Source organism: Anoplolepis gracilipes, chromosome 13 (assembly GCF_047496725.1).
Source record: "Anoplolepis gracilipes chromosome 13, ASM4749672v1, whole genome shotgun sequence".
Lineage (NCBI taxonomy): Eukaryota > Metazoa > Arthropoda > Insecta > Hymenoptera > Formicidae > Anoplolepis > Anoplolepis gracilipes.
In genome coordinates, this window is record NC_132982.1 from 10,430,001 (window position 1) to 10,449,946 (window position 19,946).

General features: G+C 34.2%; 5 protein-coding genes across 12 annotated transcripts in view; 3 read left to right on the top strand and 2 right to left on the bottom strand.

Moving 5' to 3' along the window:
- Nucleotides 1-776, top strand: part of LOC140672639 (kinesin-like protein KIF23) — a 6,938-nt gene extending 6,162 nt beyond the window's left edge. Inside the window, exons 6-8 of the mRNA XM_072904945.1 lie at nucleotides 1-83; nucleotides 255-491; nucleotides 558-776. The exon at nucleotides 1-83 is cut by the window's left edge and continues 382 nt beyond it. Coding sequence (XP_072761046.1) covers nucleotides 1-83; nucleotides 255-491; nucleotides 558-704 — 467 coding nt within the window. The 3' untranslated portion in view covers nucleotides 705-776. The remainder of the gene's footprint in view (nucleotides 84-254; nucleotides 492-557) is intronic.
- The window catches only part of Pip4k (phosphatidylinositol 5-phosphate 4-kinase), a 12,747-nt gene extending 4,530 nt beyond the window's left edge, over nucleotides 1-8,217 (bottom strand). The window contains exons 1-11 of one of the 4 annotated variants that reach the window (XR_012047930.1): nucleotides 7,291-8,216; nucleotides 6,617-6,714; nucleotides 5,992-6,102; nucleotides 5,569-5,763; nucleotides 4,660-4,798; nucleotides 4,276-4,575; nucleotides 3,926-4,101; nucleotides 3,699-3,853; nucleotides 3,416-3,606; nucleotides 216-677; nucleotides 1-48 (exon numbers count right to left, since the gene is read on the bottom strand). The exon at nucleotides 1-48 is cut by the window's left edge and continues 917 nt beyond it. Coding sequence is in view for 3 of the 4 variants with exons in the window: in XM_072904937.1 (XP_072761038.1) it covers nucleotides 3,419-3,606; nucleotides 3,699-3,853; nucleotides 3,926-4,101; nucleotides 4,276-4,575; nucleotides 4,660-4,798; nucleotides 5,569-5,763; nucleotides 5,992-6,102; nucleotides 6,617-6,714; nucleotides 7,291-7,428 (1,500 nt within the window). In the remaining variant the exon portion in view is untranslated. Of the gene's footprint in view, nucleotides 678-3,415; nucleotides 3,607-3,698; nucleotides 3,854-3,925; nucleotides 4,102-4,275; nucleotides 4,576-4,659; nucleotides 4,799-5,568; nucleotides 5,764-5,991; nucleotides 6,103-6,616; nucleotides 6,715-7,290 lie in introns of all 4 variants that reach the window. The other 3 variants (XM_072904937.1, XM_072904938.1, XM_072904939.1) reach the window with 3 other exon arrangements.
- An 899-nt stretch (nucleotides 8,218-9,116) lies between these two features.
- Maf-s (MAF bZIP transcription factor K) lies at nucleotides 9,117-10,135 on the top strand. Its single transcript, XM_072904944.1, has 2 exons — nucleotides 9,117-9,312; nucleotides 9,702-10,135. Exons 1-2 carry the CDS (start codon nucleotides 9,280-9,282, stop codon nucleotides 10,065-10,067), a joined length of 399 nt encoding a protein of 132 aa, XP_072761045.1. The 5' UTR covers nucleotides 9,117-9,279; the 3' UTR covers nucleotides 10,068-10,135.
- A 265-nt stretch (nucleotides 10,136-10,400) lies between these two features.
- On the bottom strand, nucleotides 10,401-11,914 carry Mt2 (tRNA (cytosine(38)-C(5))-methyltransferase). Its single transcript, XM_072904943.1, has 3 exons — nucleotides 11,814-11,914; nucleotides 11,586-11,712; nucleotides 10,401-11,459 (listed from the first exon to the last, which is right to left on the bottom strand). Exons 2-3 carry the CDS (start codon nucleotides 11,638-11,640, stop codon nucleotides 10,438-10,440), a joined length of 1,077 nt encoding a protein of 358 aa, XP_072761044.1. The 5' UTR covers nucleotides 11,641-11,712; nucleotides 11,814-11,914; the 3' UTR covers nucleotides 10,401-10,437.
- Nucleotides 11,915-12,711: 797 nt separating this feature from the next.
- Nucleotides 12,712-18,751, top strand: Ema (C-type lectin domain containing ema). 5 transcript variants are annotated; one of them, XM_072904926.1, is made up of 15 exons: nucleotides 12,712-12,848; nucleotides 12,959-13,171; nucleotides 13,295-13,423; nucleotides 13,957-14,090; nucleotides 14,177-14,334; nucleotides 14,590-14,819; nucleotides 14,892-15,084; nucleotides 15,157-15,813; nucleotides 15,902-16,028; nucleotides 16,138-16,301; nucleotides 16,474-16,635; nucleotides 16,764-16,902; nucleotides 17,018-17,321; nucleotides 17,432-17,562; nucleotides 17,631-18,751. In XM_072904926.1, exons 2-15 carry the CDS (start codon nucleotides 13,098-13,100, stop codon nucleotides 18,071-18,073), a joined length of 3,045 nt encoding a protein of 1,014 aa, XP_072761027.1. In that variant the 5' UTR covers nucleotides 12,712-12,848; nucleotides 12,959-13,097; the 3' UTR covers nucleotides 18,074-18,751. The 5 variants fall into 5 exon arrangements, with proteins under 5 accessions (XP_072761027.1, XP_072761028.1, XP_072761031.1 ...); XM_072904927.1 differs by having other exon boundaries at nucleotides 12,756-12,882; XM_072904930.1 differs by lacking the exon at nucleotides 12,712-12,848 and having other exon boundaries at nucleotides 12,951-13,171; nucleotides 16,138-16,292.
- Nucleotides 18,752-19,946: the final 1,195 nt, after the last annotated feature.

Sequence of the window (19,946 nt, forward strand, 5' to 3'; positions counted from 1 at the left end):
CTGATTCTCCATCACATTCCGCCACAGTTGCGTTGGCTGAAATTGCAACTATTAACAAATTCAAATCAGACACAAAAGTGAAGGTATAGTATATCTAATAAATAGAATCCAGCTAAAGAGAGTGACAATGAGTAAAAGAGTAATTTATATTCTTAGATAATACTACTTTAACTTCTTTAATCATCGTGCCAAATATATAATAGATTAAAACTGACCTCAACGTGTGTACACTAATGCATTTCACCACCGATAAGATTCCAGTAGTGAATCCGAGATATCGACGATCACAAAACGCAGATAGATGGATAAATCATCGTCCCGTTGGAATGGTTCCAACTGGTACAATCTTCCAGCCGAAAATACAGTTTCATAAGCGAATCATCCGGAAGTTGACAAATCCAAACAGCTTTGCAGTCAAATCTGCAGTCAAGTACTGCCTTTATGCGCAAGAACAAGACACGGATGGCGAACTCGAAACCAAATTATATAAGGTATAAATTCTGCTACACCATTTTTTTTTAGAGACACAGTATACATTGTATCCTTGCATATTGTAGGCTGATATATTGCCAACGTGTGGAGGAGGAGCACAGATTGTATTTAACGATATAGAATGTCTAAAGCAGATATCTCCAACTGCAGCGAAACGACGTAATGGAGAGGATGGACAGATAAACCTGAAAAATAGTTTAGCATCTACATAAGTCTTGTGAACATTGCCAAAAACTTTCCTATGTACTACTATATATAACTATATAAAACTTATTTGTTTGTAAAACAGTCTCAGAGCCGACAACATTCTTTAGTCTTTTGTCTGTTTCTTATAATTTATTCAACATATATACTTGAGAGAGTATTTTTTTAGTTTTAGTTCTTTTCACATTGATTGATACTTTGGCATTAATGCAATTGACGTTATCTCGGAGATGGAGAAGGTTAAATATTTCATATTAGAAATAACTATTTATTTTATTTTACTTTCAAGCTGTAGAACATTTGACGTTTTCGTTCGAAATTACTCTTATATATATATATATATATATATATATATATATATATATATATATAAAATACCTAATATAGGATGGAAGAGATAAATTCTGTACACGCGTCGATAATTAAAAAAAAAAAAAAAAAAAAAAAAAAAAAAAAAAAAAAAACCTGAGAGTTGCAATATTATCTTTCACATGTAACAAAGCTGCACAAATATTTTGTATACATATTGATAAAATTCAAATTATTTTTGTAAATAAAAAATTATCGCCATATCCAAAGAAATACATATAAATAGATGGATGTAATTCTATATTCGCTAGAATGTTGTTGCATCTAAAAAGAATTTCACTCGTGAAAACAAGTTTTAACTGCATTACCTTGGCAATACAACCGACAATGATATAAGAGTCTGTTTTCCAAATCTAAACATATATCCCCTCCTCCTTTCATCTATCGCACCCATTTTCGATGCATGATAAAAAATGTGATAAAACATAAACTTGTAGCAATTATTAAGACTAGATAAGTATATAAGTATGTGTATATATATATATATATATATATATATATATATATATATATATATATATATATATATATATATATATATATATATATATATATATATATATATTAATTACTAGAGAATTAGAGAGTCCTGCACGCGCGTTGTACAATTGACTCTAACACTTTTTATATATATACACGTACACACACGCACGCGTACATACGTACATACATACAATAGATTATTTAAAAATATTGTCTTGTACACAATAATGTGCATTCTTTCTTCTTCGTCATAATAAAATTATTCATAATAAAAAATCATTCAATGATTTTTTTTCAATTCTTAATTTCTTGTAAAATTATAAATTAAAAATTATAATAGAAAATGTCAAACTAGAGATTCACGTAAAATCTTCGACAAAGAATATTATTGGAAAAGAGTATTTATGATGGCTTGGGTATTTTTGGAACATTCGAGTTACGTGTATATATTTCTAAATATTTTTTGACAAAGTATAAGTTGTGATACTGGCAAGTTATCAGATCATTTACATGTCAGAACAAATATCAAAGAGAGATATGTCTCGTGTATAATCTCGTGTACAATTGAATGAATAACCTGCTTCATTTCCTGTAGATATAAAGTATAAGGTAATCAAACTGATTAATTGTAGCGTCGCATCGATTCGCAATAATCGAAACATATTTTTGACCAATCCAAACTATGTCTACAAAATGTAGCATTTATTCGTGATGATTGTAGTTGCATACATACACGATTCGTGTTGCGTGCGCGTGATGTCGACATATATAATATATATATATATATATATATATATATAATAACACTACCTTCGACATTACAAAGTATATATCTCTATTGATTACAACTTTAGCGAGACAGTGGACATTCATAGTTTCGAGCTATTAAAATTACATCTTATTAGATATAACGATTAGGCAAACCCGGGCAGTTCTATAATTGGCAAGCGCTATAGTGCTTGGTCGAGACTTGCTGCAACATTAACATCAAGCTAGATATTTTGTTATAATATGACTCGTTAGTCAGTCGGTCAAGAAAAAAAGAAAAGAAAAAAAAAAAAAAAAAAAAAAAAACGAATTGTTAATAAATTTTTACGAGAGATATTATTGCTATCAATACAGATAAGCATTGGTGCGACTTGAAATTCTTTAATAACTTCTTAATCTGTGTGTGTGTGTGTGTGTATAAGGTAGCACTGCTTGTATCAACTCATATAGTACTTCGATGCAATTAATTTTCCATCGAATTCGATTCACTAAACGATTCAAAATTGTTGGATAATGTGCGTTCTCTTAGTCATGTTTAAGTCACGCACGACGCGCGAAAAGAACAGGGGACAGAGAAAAGAGGAGGTGTTGTCCGTTTTGCAAGGTGAATTTCTTGAGCGACTGCAATTACGTGTATGTACGGATAATAATATGTTATGCACAATTAAACATTTTTACCTTTTGGAAAAGATATAGAGAAAATTTCAGCGAAAACTTTAAGAAATCGATCAAGACGATGGTATAAAGACCGACTAAAGAGACAGTAAGTAATAATCGATCGAGATAATAAGAATAAGAATGTCGCTGGTCGTCGAATAATATAGCGTATAGTGTGCTAGTAGAGTGCGAAACGCATGCTTGCTTAAAGACGCTCGCAAAATAAACGATTTGTTACGACGCGCTTTTGTTTGATCGTGTACTATGAATTACGAGTGAAAACACTATACTTGAGGTGATAATCGATATCAACAAGTAAAATAAACGAAGACTGTTAAAACAATCGATCTCTATGATACTCTTTCGTTATGATAAACGCGACTTTACTCCAATACACACATAATATCATTGTAATTTCATCATTTTTAAAGATTAATAATACCTTTTACTCTATGGCTTTACTCATAAACTCTATGAATCGTTTGCCATATTGTTCTGGATCACAGGTGGATATACCGTCGACATTAGCACCATACTTGACGGTTTTAGCCGCTTTCGCCGCTTGTTTACGTACACCGTAATGAGTGAGTACGTCTATTATGGCCAAGAAATAAATCTCCTTTGTGGGGGCACCTAAGAAAATAAATAAGAGATGTGAGCACTTTAATATTTTTATTTTGCATTTGATCGAAATATTTAAGTAATTGTATTTGAAAAAAAAGTACCTTCTTTACTAGGAATGGCATAAATATCTAATTCAGGTATTATCGCATCTTCATATTGTAAACTGGTGTCGCGCATTAATGCGGCATGTGGCGACTCGGGAGGCGTTGCCATGCTAGTAATTGCATGGCCGACGCCGCTCCAACCCCACAAACGGCTACAAACGAATCATCGATGAAAGAAAAGGGTATAGAAGAAAAAAAAAACTGAAAGAAATATCTCATCTTACTCTCCCATTGGACCTCGAGACTCTAATCCGCTACCGGACTCGCTGTCATCTTCTTCTTCATGATTATCCTCATCATCCTCCCTTTCCGCGCGTTCTCTCGATTCTTGTTCAGCGCGCGCGCAATCGTGCAAACCAAGTAGCAAGGAGTAATCCATCAAGTGTAATCTCGTCAAGAACTATTGTATAATAAAGAGATTATATCTCCAATACTTTTTGATGACAAATTTCTTTATAAATTCAAAGCAAAGTCTCATATCTCGATAGCTCTTTAAGTAACTAACATAACTTTATCAAAGATTATATTATAGATTGTAATAAATGCTGTATTATACACTTGTATAAATACTTACATCTACATCGGCGGTTAATGTTTCTATTAGCTTAGCTTTGGCCTCTTCTCCAATATAAATCTTCATGCCCTCTTTAACGAAATCATTATCCTTATAGGTAGGAAGATCCTTTTCCTTCTCCTTATCGGACGCTTCTCGATCCACTGTCGATCCTTTTAGGTCAAACTTCTTATGTGTCGTCAAATGATTCGAAAACACATTCCTTATAGCGACCACGTAATGTTCGACGCCATCAACGGTCAATCGGTACATTCCCAAATATTGCGGCAATAATGTCTTTCCGTGTCGCTCAACGATATACTGCAATGCAAAATTTACAGTAGTTGTTTTAAATTTCTAATCTATCTATCTATCTATCTATATTTTCTTAATTATTATATTTACGGGGTGATAATGCTTCAAGAACGAATGCATCCTCTCCACTTCCTCGCTCGTCAATGTTTTAATTATGAACAGTTTGTCGTAAGACTGATAAAACTTTGCACCACTCTTCCCGGATGAATCATCAAGTACTGGCTGCGATCTGAAAAAAGAAGGAGTGGGACAAGCCATCGAACATATATTTCCCATATGATTTTCCCAATCGAACAAGTTCCCAATCGTTCAAGTTGAATGCCGTTGCTATAGAGCAACATTATATATGTAGGAATATGATTGACTAGTGACTAGTACAAAAAGTAAATCGTCGTCAAGAGGAATGTTAGATAAATGGAGGGATTTTTTTTAGTAGCCAATGAATTATAAATATCTATCGTAATATATATCTATAAAACAGATTGTTCAAATGATTAATTACACTAAAACCCGCAAGAATAAATAATTCGAAATCATTGAAGTTAATATATTATTGCTTTCATTGTATCTTTGATGTTTTTGTTACCATTATTACAATCAACAGAATTATCATTTATCAATAGTCATCATTTTTCTCATTCTCTCATCGCCATCGATATATAAAAGGCGCTTTATTTAACAATTATCTTTGTTAATCTTAATAAATGATATTTTAATTTATTAATCGACAATGATGCAAAAATTCAGACATTCTTTCTCACCATGCTTTAAATTGAAACAACTTTCGATATGTTAGACGGCTTTCACTTATCTAAAGTGTTTTAGACCAAATGTTCAAATCATCAAGCGATCGTTAAATAAAATATCAATGAATTGTTACATTTTAGTTATGTTGACTTTTGAAAGATTTTTTTTTTTTTTAGTTTTTTTTTTGTTTTTTTAACTCTACGCTATGAAATGACGGAAACGCACAGTGTGGCAAAATCACGTTTCGCTAACCTCAGGCGTTTTGGTTTAAAACTGCAAGTATGTAGTGGTTTGTTTAAAATTGTATTGTGCGAGGAGGCAGAAGGAGGGTAAAGGGTAATCGTTGGAGTAGTAGCGGAGCGTTGAACCAATTGACGAATCCTTCTGCCTATTCCTTCGACCAAATCCGAACGCTGCTTTGTTCGCGAAGGATTAAACACTCGACATCTAACACATTAAAATTGTTACGTTACAAAGTTATCGACAGCCTCTAAAGATTCATCTCTATCCATTTAGGAATTAATATTTATCTATTAACAAATATGTATCGGACAATCTCGCGAGCAAAAGAAAATTCGGCCAACTTTGAAAAGCGCGTGACAGCAGTAGTCGCTTTGTCGCTTTTATATGTATATTGTACTTGCGCTGTATATAAAACAAGCATAAGAATATTACCTTGTCATTGATTCTTTGTAATCCAAATCGTCTATTCCAAATCTCTCTCTCAAATTTCTAAAGACTAACGGACAGTATTCTTTTATTTTGAAGTGGGAGGGCATATTTTCTCTGCAAAAAATGGTTCATACATAAATTTTTGTATCGAGTTTATGCATAAATAAATATCTTTTAACACTATACATACATACATATATATATTGCATGTTCATTTTTAGCGCGCGCGCGCGCGCGCGCACGCACGCACGCACGCACGCACGCACGCACGCACGCACGCACACACACACACACACACACACACACACACAGACAATTCTAAAATAAGAGTAGTTGCCAACTTGTTGACTCGTTACTAACATAAGCCACACATGCGTGCACGCGCGTATGTGTGTGAAATGAATATTGCTTAATATATTATTGTTAAATATATTCCTGAGATTATTTCAATGTATGTATATACAATTGTGAGTATAATTAAAAACACTATATGGGTGCGTGCGTGCACACACACACCTTCACAATTAGCACTAAACATATCCAAATATGTACAACAAATAGGAAACAAATTGATTCTACATCAGATACAATCGTTTGAATAATATGGAAAAAGAAAAACAAAGCTTACTTGTTGAAAAGATGATTATCCACTTTTAACTTGCTGTAAGCTCTAAAATCATCCGGTAAGAGCATTACTGGAATGTTGACGTGACTAAGTTCATTTATCTGCAATGCAGCAAACACATAAGCATAGATTAGTGTTTTACTTTTAAAAGGTTAAACACAATGAATTCAGTTCAAGTCATGTCGAAATAAATCAATCTATTGTTTAATGAAGCAACGACAGAAAAATACAACTCGATAAGTTTAAAATAAATATATATCTTGACAAATATTTATGCGCACATATCATATACAATATACATACGCATAAGCACAATAAAATTGTAAATTAAGACAAATTAAAAGCTATATAAACACAATTATATATAATATGAATTTCGATAACATATGAATATATGTATACGTAAAACGTATGTATTTCGCGCATTATTCATTTGACGCAATAATGTGCGAGATAATATAAATGCAATAGAATAGAAATAGAAAAATGACATAACAACAATGACGCGTGATGATATACATATACGTACGCATATGTACGTACATGTACATAAATATACATATTACGCATAAATGCGTAAATTGTTGAACGCGCGCGTTAAAAAAAAAAAAAAAAAAAAAAGGCAGCGACAGCGGACAGCGGAGACATTTTTGTGTGACTCTTCGTGTGACACTTACCGTGTGATTAACACCCCACATAAACACGCTGAGTAGTGGCTCGTTTGCGCGAAACAGCTTAACCTTCTGATGTTTCACTCGAAAATGTTTCTTCTTCAGCTTGCTGAGTCCGCTAGACATTAGCGGCACGCTCGACATGTTTGTTTCTGCGATTTTAGATTATCAGACGACGAGAATATGTAACTCGTCAAGGTACTTTACCCTCGTCTCTCGACAGGACTTATTGCCTCGAATCCTGAACGGCAGCCTAATATCCTCGAACGTGCGAGAGCGATGGCGAGAGATTCTCCTGTGCCTGTGCCTGTGCCTGTGCCTGTGCCTGTCCTGTGCCCGTGCCCGCGTTCTATTGTTTACATTTTACATCATAAATATCTCGTTTGCGAACGAGAATCGCGCGTGCAAACTTTTGTGTCGCGCGTACCGCGCGAGCGCGAGCGCGAGCACCCGAAATCTTGTCTTTACAAATAAAACACGCCCATGAACCAAACGAATTCTCGCGGCGCCGCGTATCAACTTTTTTGTCGACCCTGCACAACGAGAAATCACTGAAACTACTGAAATCACGATGAATGAACCGAACGTCGCGAGCCACTACGCATCCATCATCGTTGGCATTAGCCTTACCAAATGCGCGCACTTTATATCACCCTCCTTTACGTCGCACCGCACTTGTAACGTTCGCAATCTCCATCAATAGCGTATCGCGTATCGCGTATCGCGACTTGCGACTCGCGACCCGCGACCTGCGACCCGTGCCCGCGACTAACCAGCACCAGCACTAATCGTGACAGACAATCGCAGACAATCACAGCAACAGCACAAACGGCACCGACCACAGACCACAGACGTCCGTCTGCAACGGCTGACCGCGATCGCTAATCGCGTTGTGAGTTGTGAGCTGTGAGCTGTGAGCTCGAGCTCCTTTTAAAAATGGCGAGAGCGCCAAGGACACGGCATGTATCATATAAAGCTTGAGGACAAAGAGGGGTATCAAGCATCATTAACACTCTAGAGCCGAATCTACAATTCATGTAGTAAGCCTCATTTAGCTGTAAAAAATTGACCAATCACAGTGGAGTATGAGAAGAATAATCAAATGTGTTTGGTTAATGTTTTAGGGTCATTCTACATTAGTCTCATCACAGCGTCGCAAACGTCCGTAAGGGCCGTGCTGTCCAATCAGCACCAAGCTAGCTTGACACTGATTGGATCGCATGATTTGCGACGTTTCAGACTTACCTATACTACACCTATCGTAGATCTGACCTAGAGTCATTTGTACGTATTAACATCCGAGAGATCTCGGTGCGAGAAATATATAGCCAATAAAATTGCCGATGAATTTTCGATGAAAGCTGCAAGAGCTGATTAGCTACATTATTTTTCGAAACTATTCGGACCTCGGATCTTGAACAAAATTCTCGGTTCGGGGCTCTTGGACCGGTATTCATAGTCCGAACTTATATTTAAGATTGTCTTAAGATCCCGTTTAACCAATGAAGTAGCCGCATAGCATCATTTTATTGGTTGAATGAGATCTTAAGACGACCTTAAATATAAGATCGGACTATGAATGCCGGCCTTATCCTCGAAACTTGAAACCTTAGGCCGGGTCTACAATAGCCGTAGTAAGCCTTAAGTCGTAAGAAATGAACCAATCATATTCATTATTCTTCTTTAAAGTCAATTGTAATTGGTTAATTTCTTACGGCTTAAGGCTTACTACATCTATTGTAGACCCGGCCTAATAATCGCAGCGCTATGCCGCATGCCGCATGCCGCATGCCGCATGTCGCTTGCCGCTTGCCGTTATGCGCGATTGATGTTTTTAGAATGGTGCTGTTAACGAGAATGGCGAGGGCGAGTTTGTCTTTCTGGTCTACGAGAATGACTAAGCATATTTATTGGGAAAACGCAAAAGACAGAGGAATTCGGGCGTTTTCAAGGCTGTTTTATTTTCGGGCGTGATAAACTACCGAATCAGAATAAATGACCATGGATGGAAAAAGATCAATAAAAATGGTACGTTAGTAATAATGCTGAGCATCGCGTATAGGTAACATGTCTTATTTTCTGAAGATAAATTTTCGATCGCATATTTTTTGTATATTTTGTATACACACAAGTAACAATTTCAAATGTACAAGCGTATGTGAAAATAATCGCTTAATTTCAAATTTCGAGGCCCTAATATTTCACAAATTTCAGTATTGCTAAGAGCTGACAAGTTGACCACATATGTACAGTTACATTTGACTCGTGTACCTTGACTTATACATAATTTTATCGAGTCTGCGAATAATAGAGAGATGAACGAATAGTCGATTTCCTTGTAGCATTTTGAATGAAAATACTTGACATTTTATCAAGTAATAGTTATATATTTTTTATTATATTCTTATTATTCTTAGGATCCATTGTCGCCTGGTCCATGTCTGGACATTAGTGACGATGAACTTGTTACGATATCGGTACGAGATTTAAATAGACAATTAAAATTACGTGGACTGTCTAGAGAAGAAATTGTGCGTATGAAACAGCGAAGACGTACGCTAAAGAATAGAGGATATGCAGCTAGCTGTCGTATAAAACGAATCGAACAGAAAGATGAATTGGAATCTGAAAAGACTCAAGAATATCGAGATATGGAAGCTATGCAAGAGGATAATAATCGTATGAGGGAGGAGGTAGAATCTTGGCATTCAAAGTACCAAGCGCTCAAAAAGTTTGCCCAAGAAAAAAAAATTATTATTCCACCAGACTTGGAAACTATGTAAAATTTTGTCGATTATAACTCCATTATTAAAATTAAACCTAATAATGGAATTTGTTTTGCAATATTGAACATTTGTGCTAATCTGTATTAGATTTTAAAAATAGATTTTTATTTATAGGAGAGAAGGTTTTAACTCGCCCACAATTTTCAAACTCATTCCATCATATAAAAGTAATGTAACTTGGAAGCGAGTATGTCTCGGTTTTTTTTTTTTTTTTTTTTTTTTTTTTTTTTTTTTTAATATATACAATACACGCGCGCGCACGCTTGCTCACATATATATTCATATATAAATGCACATATAAATAAAAGAAACAAGAAAAAAAACAAAGAGTTGAGATAAAAGATGAAAGATGTAATTTTATTAAATCTCATGTTTCATTTTCAGTGTATAATAAAAGTATTAATCTGCTAATTACATGAACATTGATTGAATTTCCTAACAATCTGTATTTTTGTCTATCTGTAATATGTTTTGGAAAATTAAAATCTCCTGGAAAACACATTAATCTACATACTTCTTTGGGTGAGAAAAATCTAAGTTTCAAATCTGATAAGAGTTGCACCCGTTTGTCTGAATTATTCTCTCGATTACTAGCTTCGTTATACTTTAATTTAATCATTTCATCTGAAAATGGACAATATACAGAGCCTGTACCTTCCGCATAATGACCATATCCTTTGGTGAAGCAACAAGAACCATTGTTTTCAGATGTTCGTATATCTAATACCCATGCTCTCTTTTGTAATAATTTTGAGGGCAGTAAATATTTGGATTCTTCAATGTTTTCTAAAATATTTTCTAGCGTGTAGCACATTCCGCCAGATTTGGTATTAACTTTGCCATTTTTCTGCGCTAACGTAGAGTGTTTACTTTTTGGCAATAACTTTAATAATTCGGATGGTAAACTATTTTTTAGCAAGGGTTGTTTAAAACAAAAGTTTAAATTCTTTCTTTTCGCCAATAAATAATATCTATTCCTACTGTTTGGTATACCAAATTGACACGGGCTTACGATTAATTCTCTATAGACGTATCCACAATTTTCCATACAATTTACAACATTGTTTCTCATTTGGGATACTCCAAAATCTTTAACATTCTCAAGCAAAATATATCTTAAACTTTTTAATTCTGGTATCAAGTCTAAAATGTGTAACAAAGAACGAGCTCTGTTATCAAGAGCATCCTTTTTTAATCCTAATGTAGTAAAAGGTTGACACGGAGGACTCATAAATATAGCATCTAAATCCAGTTTGTTCAGTTCCTGTACTTTAAGAGACTCAATATTTCTATTCATAAGAATAGTTTCTGGAAAATTGTGACGATAGACAGCATTTGCAACAGGATTTATATCAATTGCCGTGACAACTTTTGCCGCAACTCCACTTTCTGTAATAATATGCACATATGTATGTATAATAAGAACGAGTTAAATTAATGTCATAATATAACCTTGCGCTAATTTTTTAAGTTCTCAAATTTTACAATATATATTTGTAATATCTATATACATACCACGGAGTGCATAATGCATCCCTCCAATGCCGCTATAGAGCTCCAGTACTTTCATTGTCAATTGTCAAACAATTTACTCCAAATTATTTATTATACTATGTACTATATAAACCGTATAAACTAAACACTAAACGAAAAAAAAAAAACAAAATGACATTTTATTCGTGTATAAGTGTATAATGAGCGTTTTCCATTTAGCGACATAAGTCAGCGCAAGGATCATTTTACCTTTTTTTCATCCAGTACAATTAAAATGACACTTGTCGCTTGTGTCAACTTAGGACTTAGGCCGGGTCTACAATAGATGTAATAAGTCTTAAGCCGTAAGAAATTAATCAATTACAATTGACTTTAGAGAAGAATAATGAATATGATTGGTTCATTTTTTACGACTTAAGGCTTACTACAGTTATTGTAGAGAACCCGGCCTTATTCTTCTCTAAAGTCAATTGTAATTGGTTCATTTCTTACAGCTTAAGGCTTACTACAGCTATTGTAGTCCCGGCCTAAGGGAATAGGGAATAGGGAGCTTTTCACCAACGAAAGATGACGCTGAATTTACCCTGCGTCTAAAGTCTAAAAAGTGAAGTAGTCTAGCTAGAAGCTAGAATATGTACGTACATACATACATATATATATCAATATAACCTAAAAAACAAGCTGTCATCTGCCATTGGATGTCGGACATCGGACGCAGTGTGAGTGTGAAGTGTGAATCCGCTATAAGGAAGGGCTAGTGTGTATGTGTGTGTGTGTGTGTGTGTGTGTGTGTGTGTGTGTGTGTGTGTGTGTGTGTGTGTGTGTGTGTTGGTGTGTGTGTGTTGGTGTGTGTGTATGCGTATGTGGAGGCGGAGGCTATCGCGCACCTTAAAATGTACAAGGTGGTTTGAAATAGATAGAGATATATATATATATATATATATGAACCTAACTTAACTTAACCTAATTCTAACCTAGTTTAATCTAACCTAATCGAATTTCTATTTTCTATCTCGAATCCCGAATGTATTAATAAGAAAGTTGGATTTCAAACTGGATTCCATATTTTCTGCCTCCAGCTCCAGGCTCCAGGCTCCAGGCTTCAGGCTCCAGGCTCCAGGCTCCAGTAAATGTCACAAGTTGAATAGTTTGATTAAAAAAGTAAAGCGACAACCACTATATACAAGGACAATGTACTACATATTGACACAAGGCCAATGAATACGAGCTACTATGACAACTTTATATAATACGAATCACAATTCACAATAAGAGACTGCTTGTGTATGAAGAATTAAAATCCTAACTCTGTGTGAATGTACAATATAATGCAATGTAATGTGTGTCTTATAAATCTCGACATACAATTATTCATATACTGGCAAATCGTATAGGTATACAAGCATGTAATGAGATGAAAGGACGTACTCTGGTGATCATTGCGTGAGATATAATTGATAACTATTACGAAAGGAATTTGGATGGAATACAAATGTAGGTACATCTCTTACGTTCGTCACGAGATAATTGAAAATGTTTCGAAGTCGAAGCTGGTTCGGTGGCGGCCTTTGGAAGCCTAAAAATCCCCATTCTCCTGAGCATCTCAAGTAAGGAAATTAAGGATTTAATAGTAGATAATCGATTAATGCGCTACTATCTCTACTCTTTCAGAGTAGTATCGACGAGTGTATGTATATCTTGTACATTTGTTTGTTACATTTTATCATCAGGTATTTGTACAATGTCTTGTCAAAAAATCAGACTGTGTCTGAAAACAACAGAGGTTTACTGGTCGAAACTCTACGTTCGATAGCTGAAATTCTTATATGGGGTGATCAAAATGATAGCAGTGTATTCGAGTAAGTAGAAGTAACAAGATAAATGTTTAGAGATGCATTTTCTCTTTGACCCATTTAAAACTCTTGTACCTATTGTACAATGTGCATGTATCTCGACGCGTCGTGAACAGGCTATCTTATATTTTATTAATATAAAATGTTTAACAGTGCTTTTTGAGTTTGGTGTTTACTAGACAGAAATTATTTGTTGCGCCGTACCAACGTGACATATTGTATCTGCACATGCGTCATCGCATGTCTGTCTGTCTGTTCCTTTCTTGGCACTGCTGATATTAGATAATTACTTGCAGACAATATTTATTTTCAATTATTTAAACTTTGTTATTTGAATGTAATGAAAGATATTGTGTTTGAAAGCAAAAAAAAAACATAAAGTATGACTGTTTTGATTTTATGACATAAATGACAATATCGATATTTGTGATATTTCTTATTGATAAATAATGATAATTTTAAGAATTAAGTTCAGTGTGCAAAATGTATAAAACACAAAAAGGTGGTTTACACAAAAAGCGGTTTATATATATTTGCAGCTTTTTTCTGGAGAAAAACATGCTTTCATTCTTTTTGCGTATTATGAAACAAAAATGTGGAAGCTATGTATGTGTTCAATTGCTTCAAACTTTAAATATTTTATTTGAAAACATACGCAATGAGACATCTTTATGTAAGTGTAATCAAATTTTACTTCTTTTATATCGAATAATTTTCAAATAAGATTAAAATATATTAAAATATTTCCTGTTTTCATAGATTATCTATTGAGTAATAATCATGTAAACAGCATAATAGTGCATAAATTTGACTTTAGCGATGAAGAAGTAATGGCATACTATATTAGTTTTCTGAAGACACTGAGTTTAAAATTAAATGCACATACCATCCATTTCTTCTATAATGAGGTAAACGAGGTACACACATAATACTTTGTGTCTGTTTTTTTTTAGTTTATGGCTTGCATTTGTCGAATTGAATATATAAATGAGCGTTTCTTTTTTTTTTTTTTTTTTTTTTTTCTGTAAATTGGTGCATATATGTATTGTACATACATATAAGTTGTGTGTATGTGTGCGCGTGTGCACGCACGTGCTCGCGCATTGGAATTATACCGATTGTAAAATCATTCATCATTGACAACAATTATCATAAATTTATTCTGTTATCAGCATACCAATGATTTTCCACTGTACACAGAAGCAATTAAATTTTTTAATCATTCGGAGGGTATGGTACGCATCGCTGTGAGAACTTTGACGTTGAATGTATACCGTGTCGAGGATGCATCCATGTTAGCTTTTATAAGGGATCGTACAGCTGCACCATACTTTAGTAATCTCGTATATTTCATCGGTGATCATATTATAGAATTGGACACTTGCGTCCGAAACGATGCCGAGTAGGTGTCTTAATTTTACTCGGGAATAAGTCAGTCTTTGTTCTTTTATCAATAAAGTATATTCTCTTCCAGTCATCAGAGTCAAAACAGATTGTCGGATTTAGTTGCGGAACATTTGGATCATCTGCATTATTTAAATGACATTTTATGTTTGAATATACCAGACTTGAACAAAGTTTTGTCAGAACATTTATTACACAAACTATTAGTCCCGTTATATGTTTATTCTCTGATGAAATACAAGAATATTTCGTGCCAAACACAGGTAGAAAGATCAAATTTCGCTCATATCTTCCAACTTTTATCTATAGTAATAAATAATTTGAATTTTTTGAAGGATGAAAGAAAACATGTCAGCGTTGTAGTAGCACTTTTCCTACTTTCTCAAGTCTTTTTGATAGTATCGCACGGACCTCTTGTACATACATTAGCGGTAATAATGCTCATGTCTGACTTGGAAACGATTCAAACTGGAACAAATGTGGTTTTGGAAAAACTCAAAGATATAACGTCAAATAAGTCTGCTGTCAGTTTTACATTATCAAAAGAAACGATAGCAAAATCGTTAGAGACTCTAAATGCGACGCAATCAATTTCGGAGGTGCCTCGCAACAAAGAAAGCGATATAAGAAATGTAAAAGAGTTGGCTGTAAGCGCAATTGACGAATCACAAGAATTTAATCATCCGAGCACGTCTTCCGAAGCTTCGGCAGTAAATATCCCCATTCTTGTGAATACATCGCTAAATAGAAACATTCCGCACGAAGAAGGTTTAGAGGAACTTAAGCAGTTGAATGTGACGGATGAGGAGAAAGAGCAACGTTTGGCATTGGAGAGTCCCTTGATATCTCACCAAAGCCAGGGTGAAAACCTACTCGAGTCCTTGGGGAAAAAACCATTTCTGGAAACAATAATTAGTTCTTTATTATGCGCAGAAAACGATTACGCTGCATTATTCGCGCTTTGCCTACTATACGCATTAGCTAATAATCGAGTAAGTACTAATAGATATGTCTTATATTTTTCCAACTATCCTACTTTCATCTAATAACAATAAACTGATTGTTACTTATATTTGCAAGGGTATAAATCGTAAAACTCTGGATATAATCTTGTGTCCATTCTATAATAATACGGCTATTAAAAATTCATATAATGAATTGCTCATGGATAGATTGATTCATATTATAACTTTGAGCTGTCAGACCAGTGAGTTGTATAATATATTTTATATTATATATATTATATATATTTGGTATATTTAGTCGCTTCTTTTTTTCTTCAAAAATTATTAAAATTTTCCGTCTTACATACACAGATACCAAAGTGAGGCTTGTTACATTGGAATTAACCATTAAACTATTAACACAACTGATGGTATCGGAAGGACAATGCTTATTACGAGAGTCGCATCTAGCAGCCATCGAAGCGGCAAAAGAACAAAGCACATCTCTGCTCAAAAATTTCTACAAGGTCACAATTGTCAGAAAGTTATATGTTATTAACATGTAGATAGATACCCTTGTAAGGGCAATGGCCCTTTTTTCTTTTTTTTTTCTTTTTTTTCTCGCCTTGCACACTTCACACGCACACGTACGCGCACAAGATGGCATGTATTTTTTTATAAAAATTGATATTAAATTTCATTCAATAGAGCGAAGATATTTTCTTGGATATGTTTGAGGATGAGTATAGCGAAATACAAAAACGGCCATTGAATGTCGAGTGGCTAATGATGGATAGCAATATTTTGTTGCCTCCTACAGGCACACCTATGACTGGGATTGAATTTAGTAAAAGACTACCGTGCGGTGAGGTATGTATAAGTGGAAGGAAAACATACATGTATTCTTTTTGACAAATTATTTATTGACGCGTAAAAACTCTAGAAGGTAACGTTTTATTGCAATTTATAAGAAAACAAAATCGCAAATGATTGTGCAGGTGGAAAGGGCACGACGCGCGATAAGAGTTTTCTTTTTGATAAGAGAACTAGCTCTGGCGCTCAACATGGAAGCAGAAACCCAATTGCCATTGACTAATCCTGCTAATTGTGTACAAGTCGACAACGTTCTTGATCTAAGTAAAAATTATTCGTTTCACAATATTATATTATTATTATATTATTATTATTATTATTATATAAATATGAATCAATTACTCAACGAGTGATAATACGTAATTAATATTCTTTACAGATAATAGCGATTTGATTGCATGTACTGTCGTATGGAAAGATGGTCAGAAAATACGGCGTTTCTTAGTCATTGACGTTGTGCAATTGATTCTCGTTGAACCTGATACTAGCAAGCTTGGATGGGGTGTCGCAAAGTTGGTTGGTTTTTTGCAAGACATTGATGTAGCCGGTGACAAGGATGATTCGAGATGTTTGCATCTGACAATTTATAAACCATTAAACAGTAGTACAGGCAATCGTATACCATTATTATCGGCTAAATTTATTTTTGACGACCACATTCGATGTATGGCTGCTAAACAAAGGTTGGTTAGGTTTTGTTATATATGGTAGGCAAACATTATCACACATTATACCTTCTTATTCCCCTTCATCAATCACCAAAAGTAAACTTGTCGAATCATTTCTAACAAAGGCTAACAAAGGGACGAATAAAAGCCAGACAAAAGAAGATGAATCAAATTGCAAGATTATTGGACATTCCAACAAGTGTGCCTCATTGTTCGACACCACCCAATTATGCCTTGCGTGGTTTACGACATGAACGTAAGTAAAAAACCAAAGTAAAAATTACTTGGCAGACATTTTCTGAAAGGTTGATTAAATTTTTCTAGGTATTGTCGGGCGTGGTCAAAGACCGCAAAAGGAACAAGCAAGACCAATGTTTATGGTAAATAAAGTTCCAGGATTCGCTGCTCAAATGCGTAGAGAAAATATTAGACCAGTAGCATCGAGTGCCAAACGCGATGATGCCAGTTCGAATGAGAAAGTTCAAGAAAATGGCTTGCGATCTAGAGACAATTCGCCCAAGATGCCAAGGCCACGAAGCGAGGAGATTCCTTTGGAGGATATGCGTATCCGCAAAGCTTCTCTTACGTCCAATGGATTGAACACAGCACATATATGTCCAGAAAGAAGAGACAGTCAGGGCGCTACTTGCTCGAATAATAGTGAATCTTCATCTATGATTAGGAAACACTCTGAAGAAACGTCTTTTACATCTTCGCAAGCACAAGAATCTAAATCACGTAGAAAGGGTCAAGTGGAAACTGTGTGATTACAACAGTAAAATTAACTTCAAATTTGTGACTTGAACTAAATACATGTTTTAAAAATTGTGGAAGATGAAATGCGTAACATTTTAAGTTGGCAAAAAGAAAAAAAAATCTCGACTAACTTAATAAAAAAAATTCTTAATATACATGTATAATAGCATATGTGTACGTGCGTTCGTGCGTGCGTGCGTGTGCGCGTGTGTGTGGTGTGTGTGTGTGTGTGTGGTGTGTGTGTGGTGTGTGTGTGTGGTGTGTGTGTGTGGTGTGTGCGCGCGTGTGTGGTGTGTGTGTGTGTGTGTGCGCATGCGTGCGTGCGTGCGTGCGTGCGTGCGTGCGTGTGTGCGTGTAAAGATAAATACATGTTTTATCTTATAATATACCGATAAAATATTAATTTTTATATTTTTATCAAACATGCAACGTAGATTGCTATACATATATACATGTACGCACTCATACGCGCATGCGCGCACACATACACACACACACACACACACACGCGCGCGCGCGCGCGCGCACGCACGCACGCACGCACGCACGCACGCACGCACGCACGCACGCACATGCACGTGTGCGGGTAAATTTATTTCTACAGGAATTTATTTAGATGTAGATAAGTGAAAGCTCTTGTAAAATTGAAAAAAAAGAGGAGAGGAAATTAAATCATATTATTTCATTAATTTTTTCTTATATTATAAGTCATTTTTTGTTTATGAGAGGCTGTCCTATTTATACAAGTACCTTATATTTTGGTTTAAGTAAAAAAAAAAAAAAACTTTTATTACTTAAAAAATACAATTATCCCTTTAACGGAAAATGCAATAATGCTTGTAATTAATTTATTTTTATATCTCTATTAGCTATAGTTTTTCTTTCATTTAAAAAATAAAGTGTCAAAACATAGCATTATATAGTGTAAAAAATAATATTATTGAGTAAAATAGAAATAATACAGAAATATTCTAGAAATTACAAAAATAATTATAGTATAAATTATAGAATTATAAAATATTTCATCATTCCGTTAATGGAACTAATTGTCGAGATTTGTATTGGCAACAAATGTATTCGAACATTGATAACGTATTTATTCTTACTATACATCTGCTTCAGTTGTTCCAGTTATCAGTTTTAGGTACGTAGTTTTGTACAGTTTTACCATTTGATCAGTTTAATTAGACGATTAGTATTCTTTTAATTTTTTATATATTGTGATATAGATTATTGCATATATCATTCAACAAGGCAATCGGAATCTATTTTGTTGGAATTTTCTCAATGTTCAATTATATTGAACTATCATTTTAATAGTTTAAACTTTTTTAACAATTATTAAATAATCAAATATCAAAACTCCATATATAACCATCTGTCTGTGAATAAAAATAGTTTGACTCAAAGTAAATTGAAATCAATTGACTTTTATATCTTATACTTTTAAATGTTAATTGACTTTTTTATATCTCTCTTCTTTCGTGCTGTTTCTCAATATGTATCAAGAACAAGTGAGAAATGACCTCAATTTCTAAGAGAACATAGTACGATAGTATAGCAACATAATTCAATTTCAAGTGAGACAGAGGAAAAAATTCGACTTTATTTACGGCGTTACTTTAATAAGGAAATTGAAACAATTCCATCCTCTTTAGTTTCTAATCAATAAAGATTTCAAAAACAATATCCTATGCATTTCGTCAATCGTAATATTTTACGCGTCAATTGTTAACATATCAGACCAGGAGTTTCCCCACCATAATCAAAAAAAAGATTTTTGCGTAAAAAAATATTGAAGAATATATAAAATATACATGTAAAATACATGCATGTAATGCTGTTATAAAGTTAAAATAAGAGAATAAAAATCAATAATATATA

Bases quoted from the DNA above. Each gene is read 5' to 3' on its own strand.
- Maf-s (XM_072904944.1), top strand. From the start codon at position 9,280: ATGACCATGGATGGAAAAAGATCAATAAAAATG. The intron at 9,313-9,701 runs GTACGTTAGTAA...TATTATTCTTAG, and splicing joins GAAAAAGATCAATAAAAATG to GATCCATTGTCGCCTGGTCC.
- Mt2 (XM_072904943.1), bottom strand. From the start codon at position 11,640: ATGAAAGTACTGGAGCTCTATAGCGGCATTGGAGGGATGCATTATGCA. The intron at 11,460-11,585 runs GTATGTATATAG...ATATTATTACAG, and splicing joins GATGCATTATGCACTCCGTG to AAAGTGGAGTTGCGGCAAAA.
- Ema (XM_072904926.1), top strand. From the start codon at position 13,098: ATGTTTCGAAGTCGAAGCTGGTTCGGTGGCGGCCTTTGGAAGCCTAAA. The intron at 14,820-14,891 runs GTAGGTGTCTTA...ATTCTCTTCCAG, and splicing joins TGCGTCCGAAACGATGCCGA to TCATCAGAGTCAAAACAGAT. The intron at 16,302-16,473 runs GTCAGAAAGTTA...TTCATTCAATAG, and splicing joins ATTTCTACAAGGTCACAATT to AGCGAAGATATTTTCTTGGA.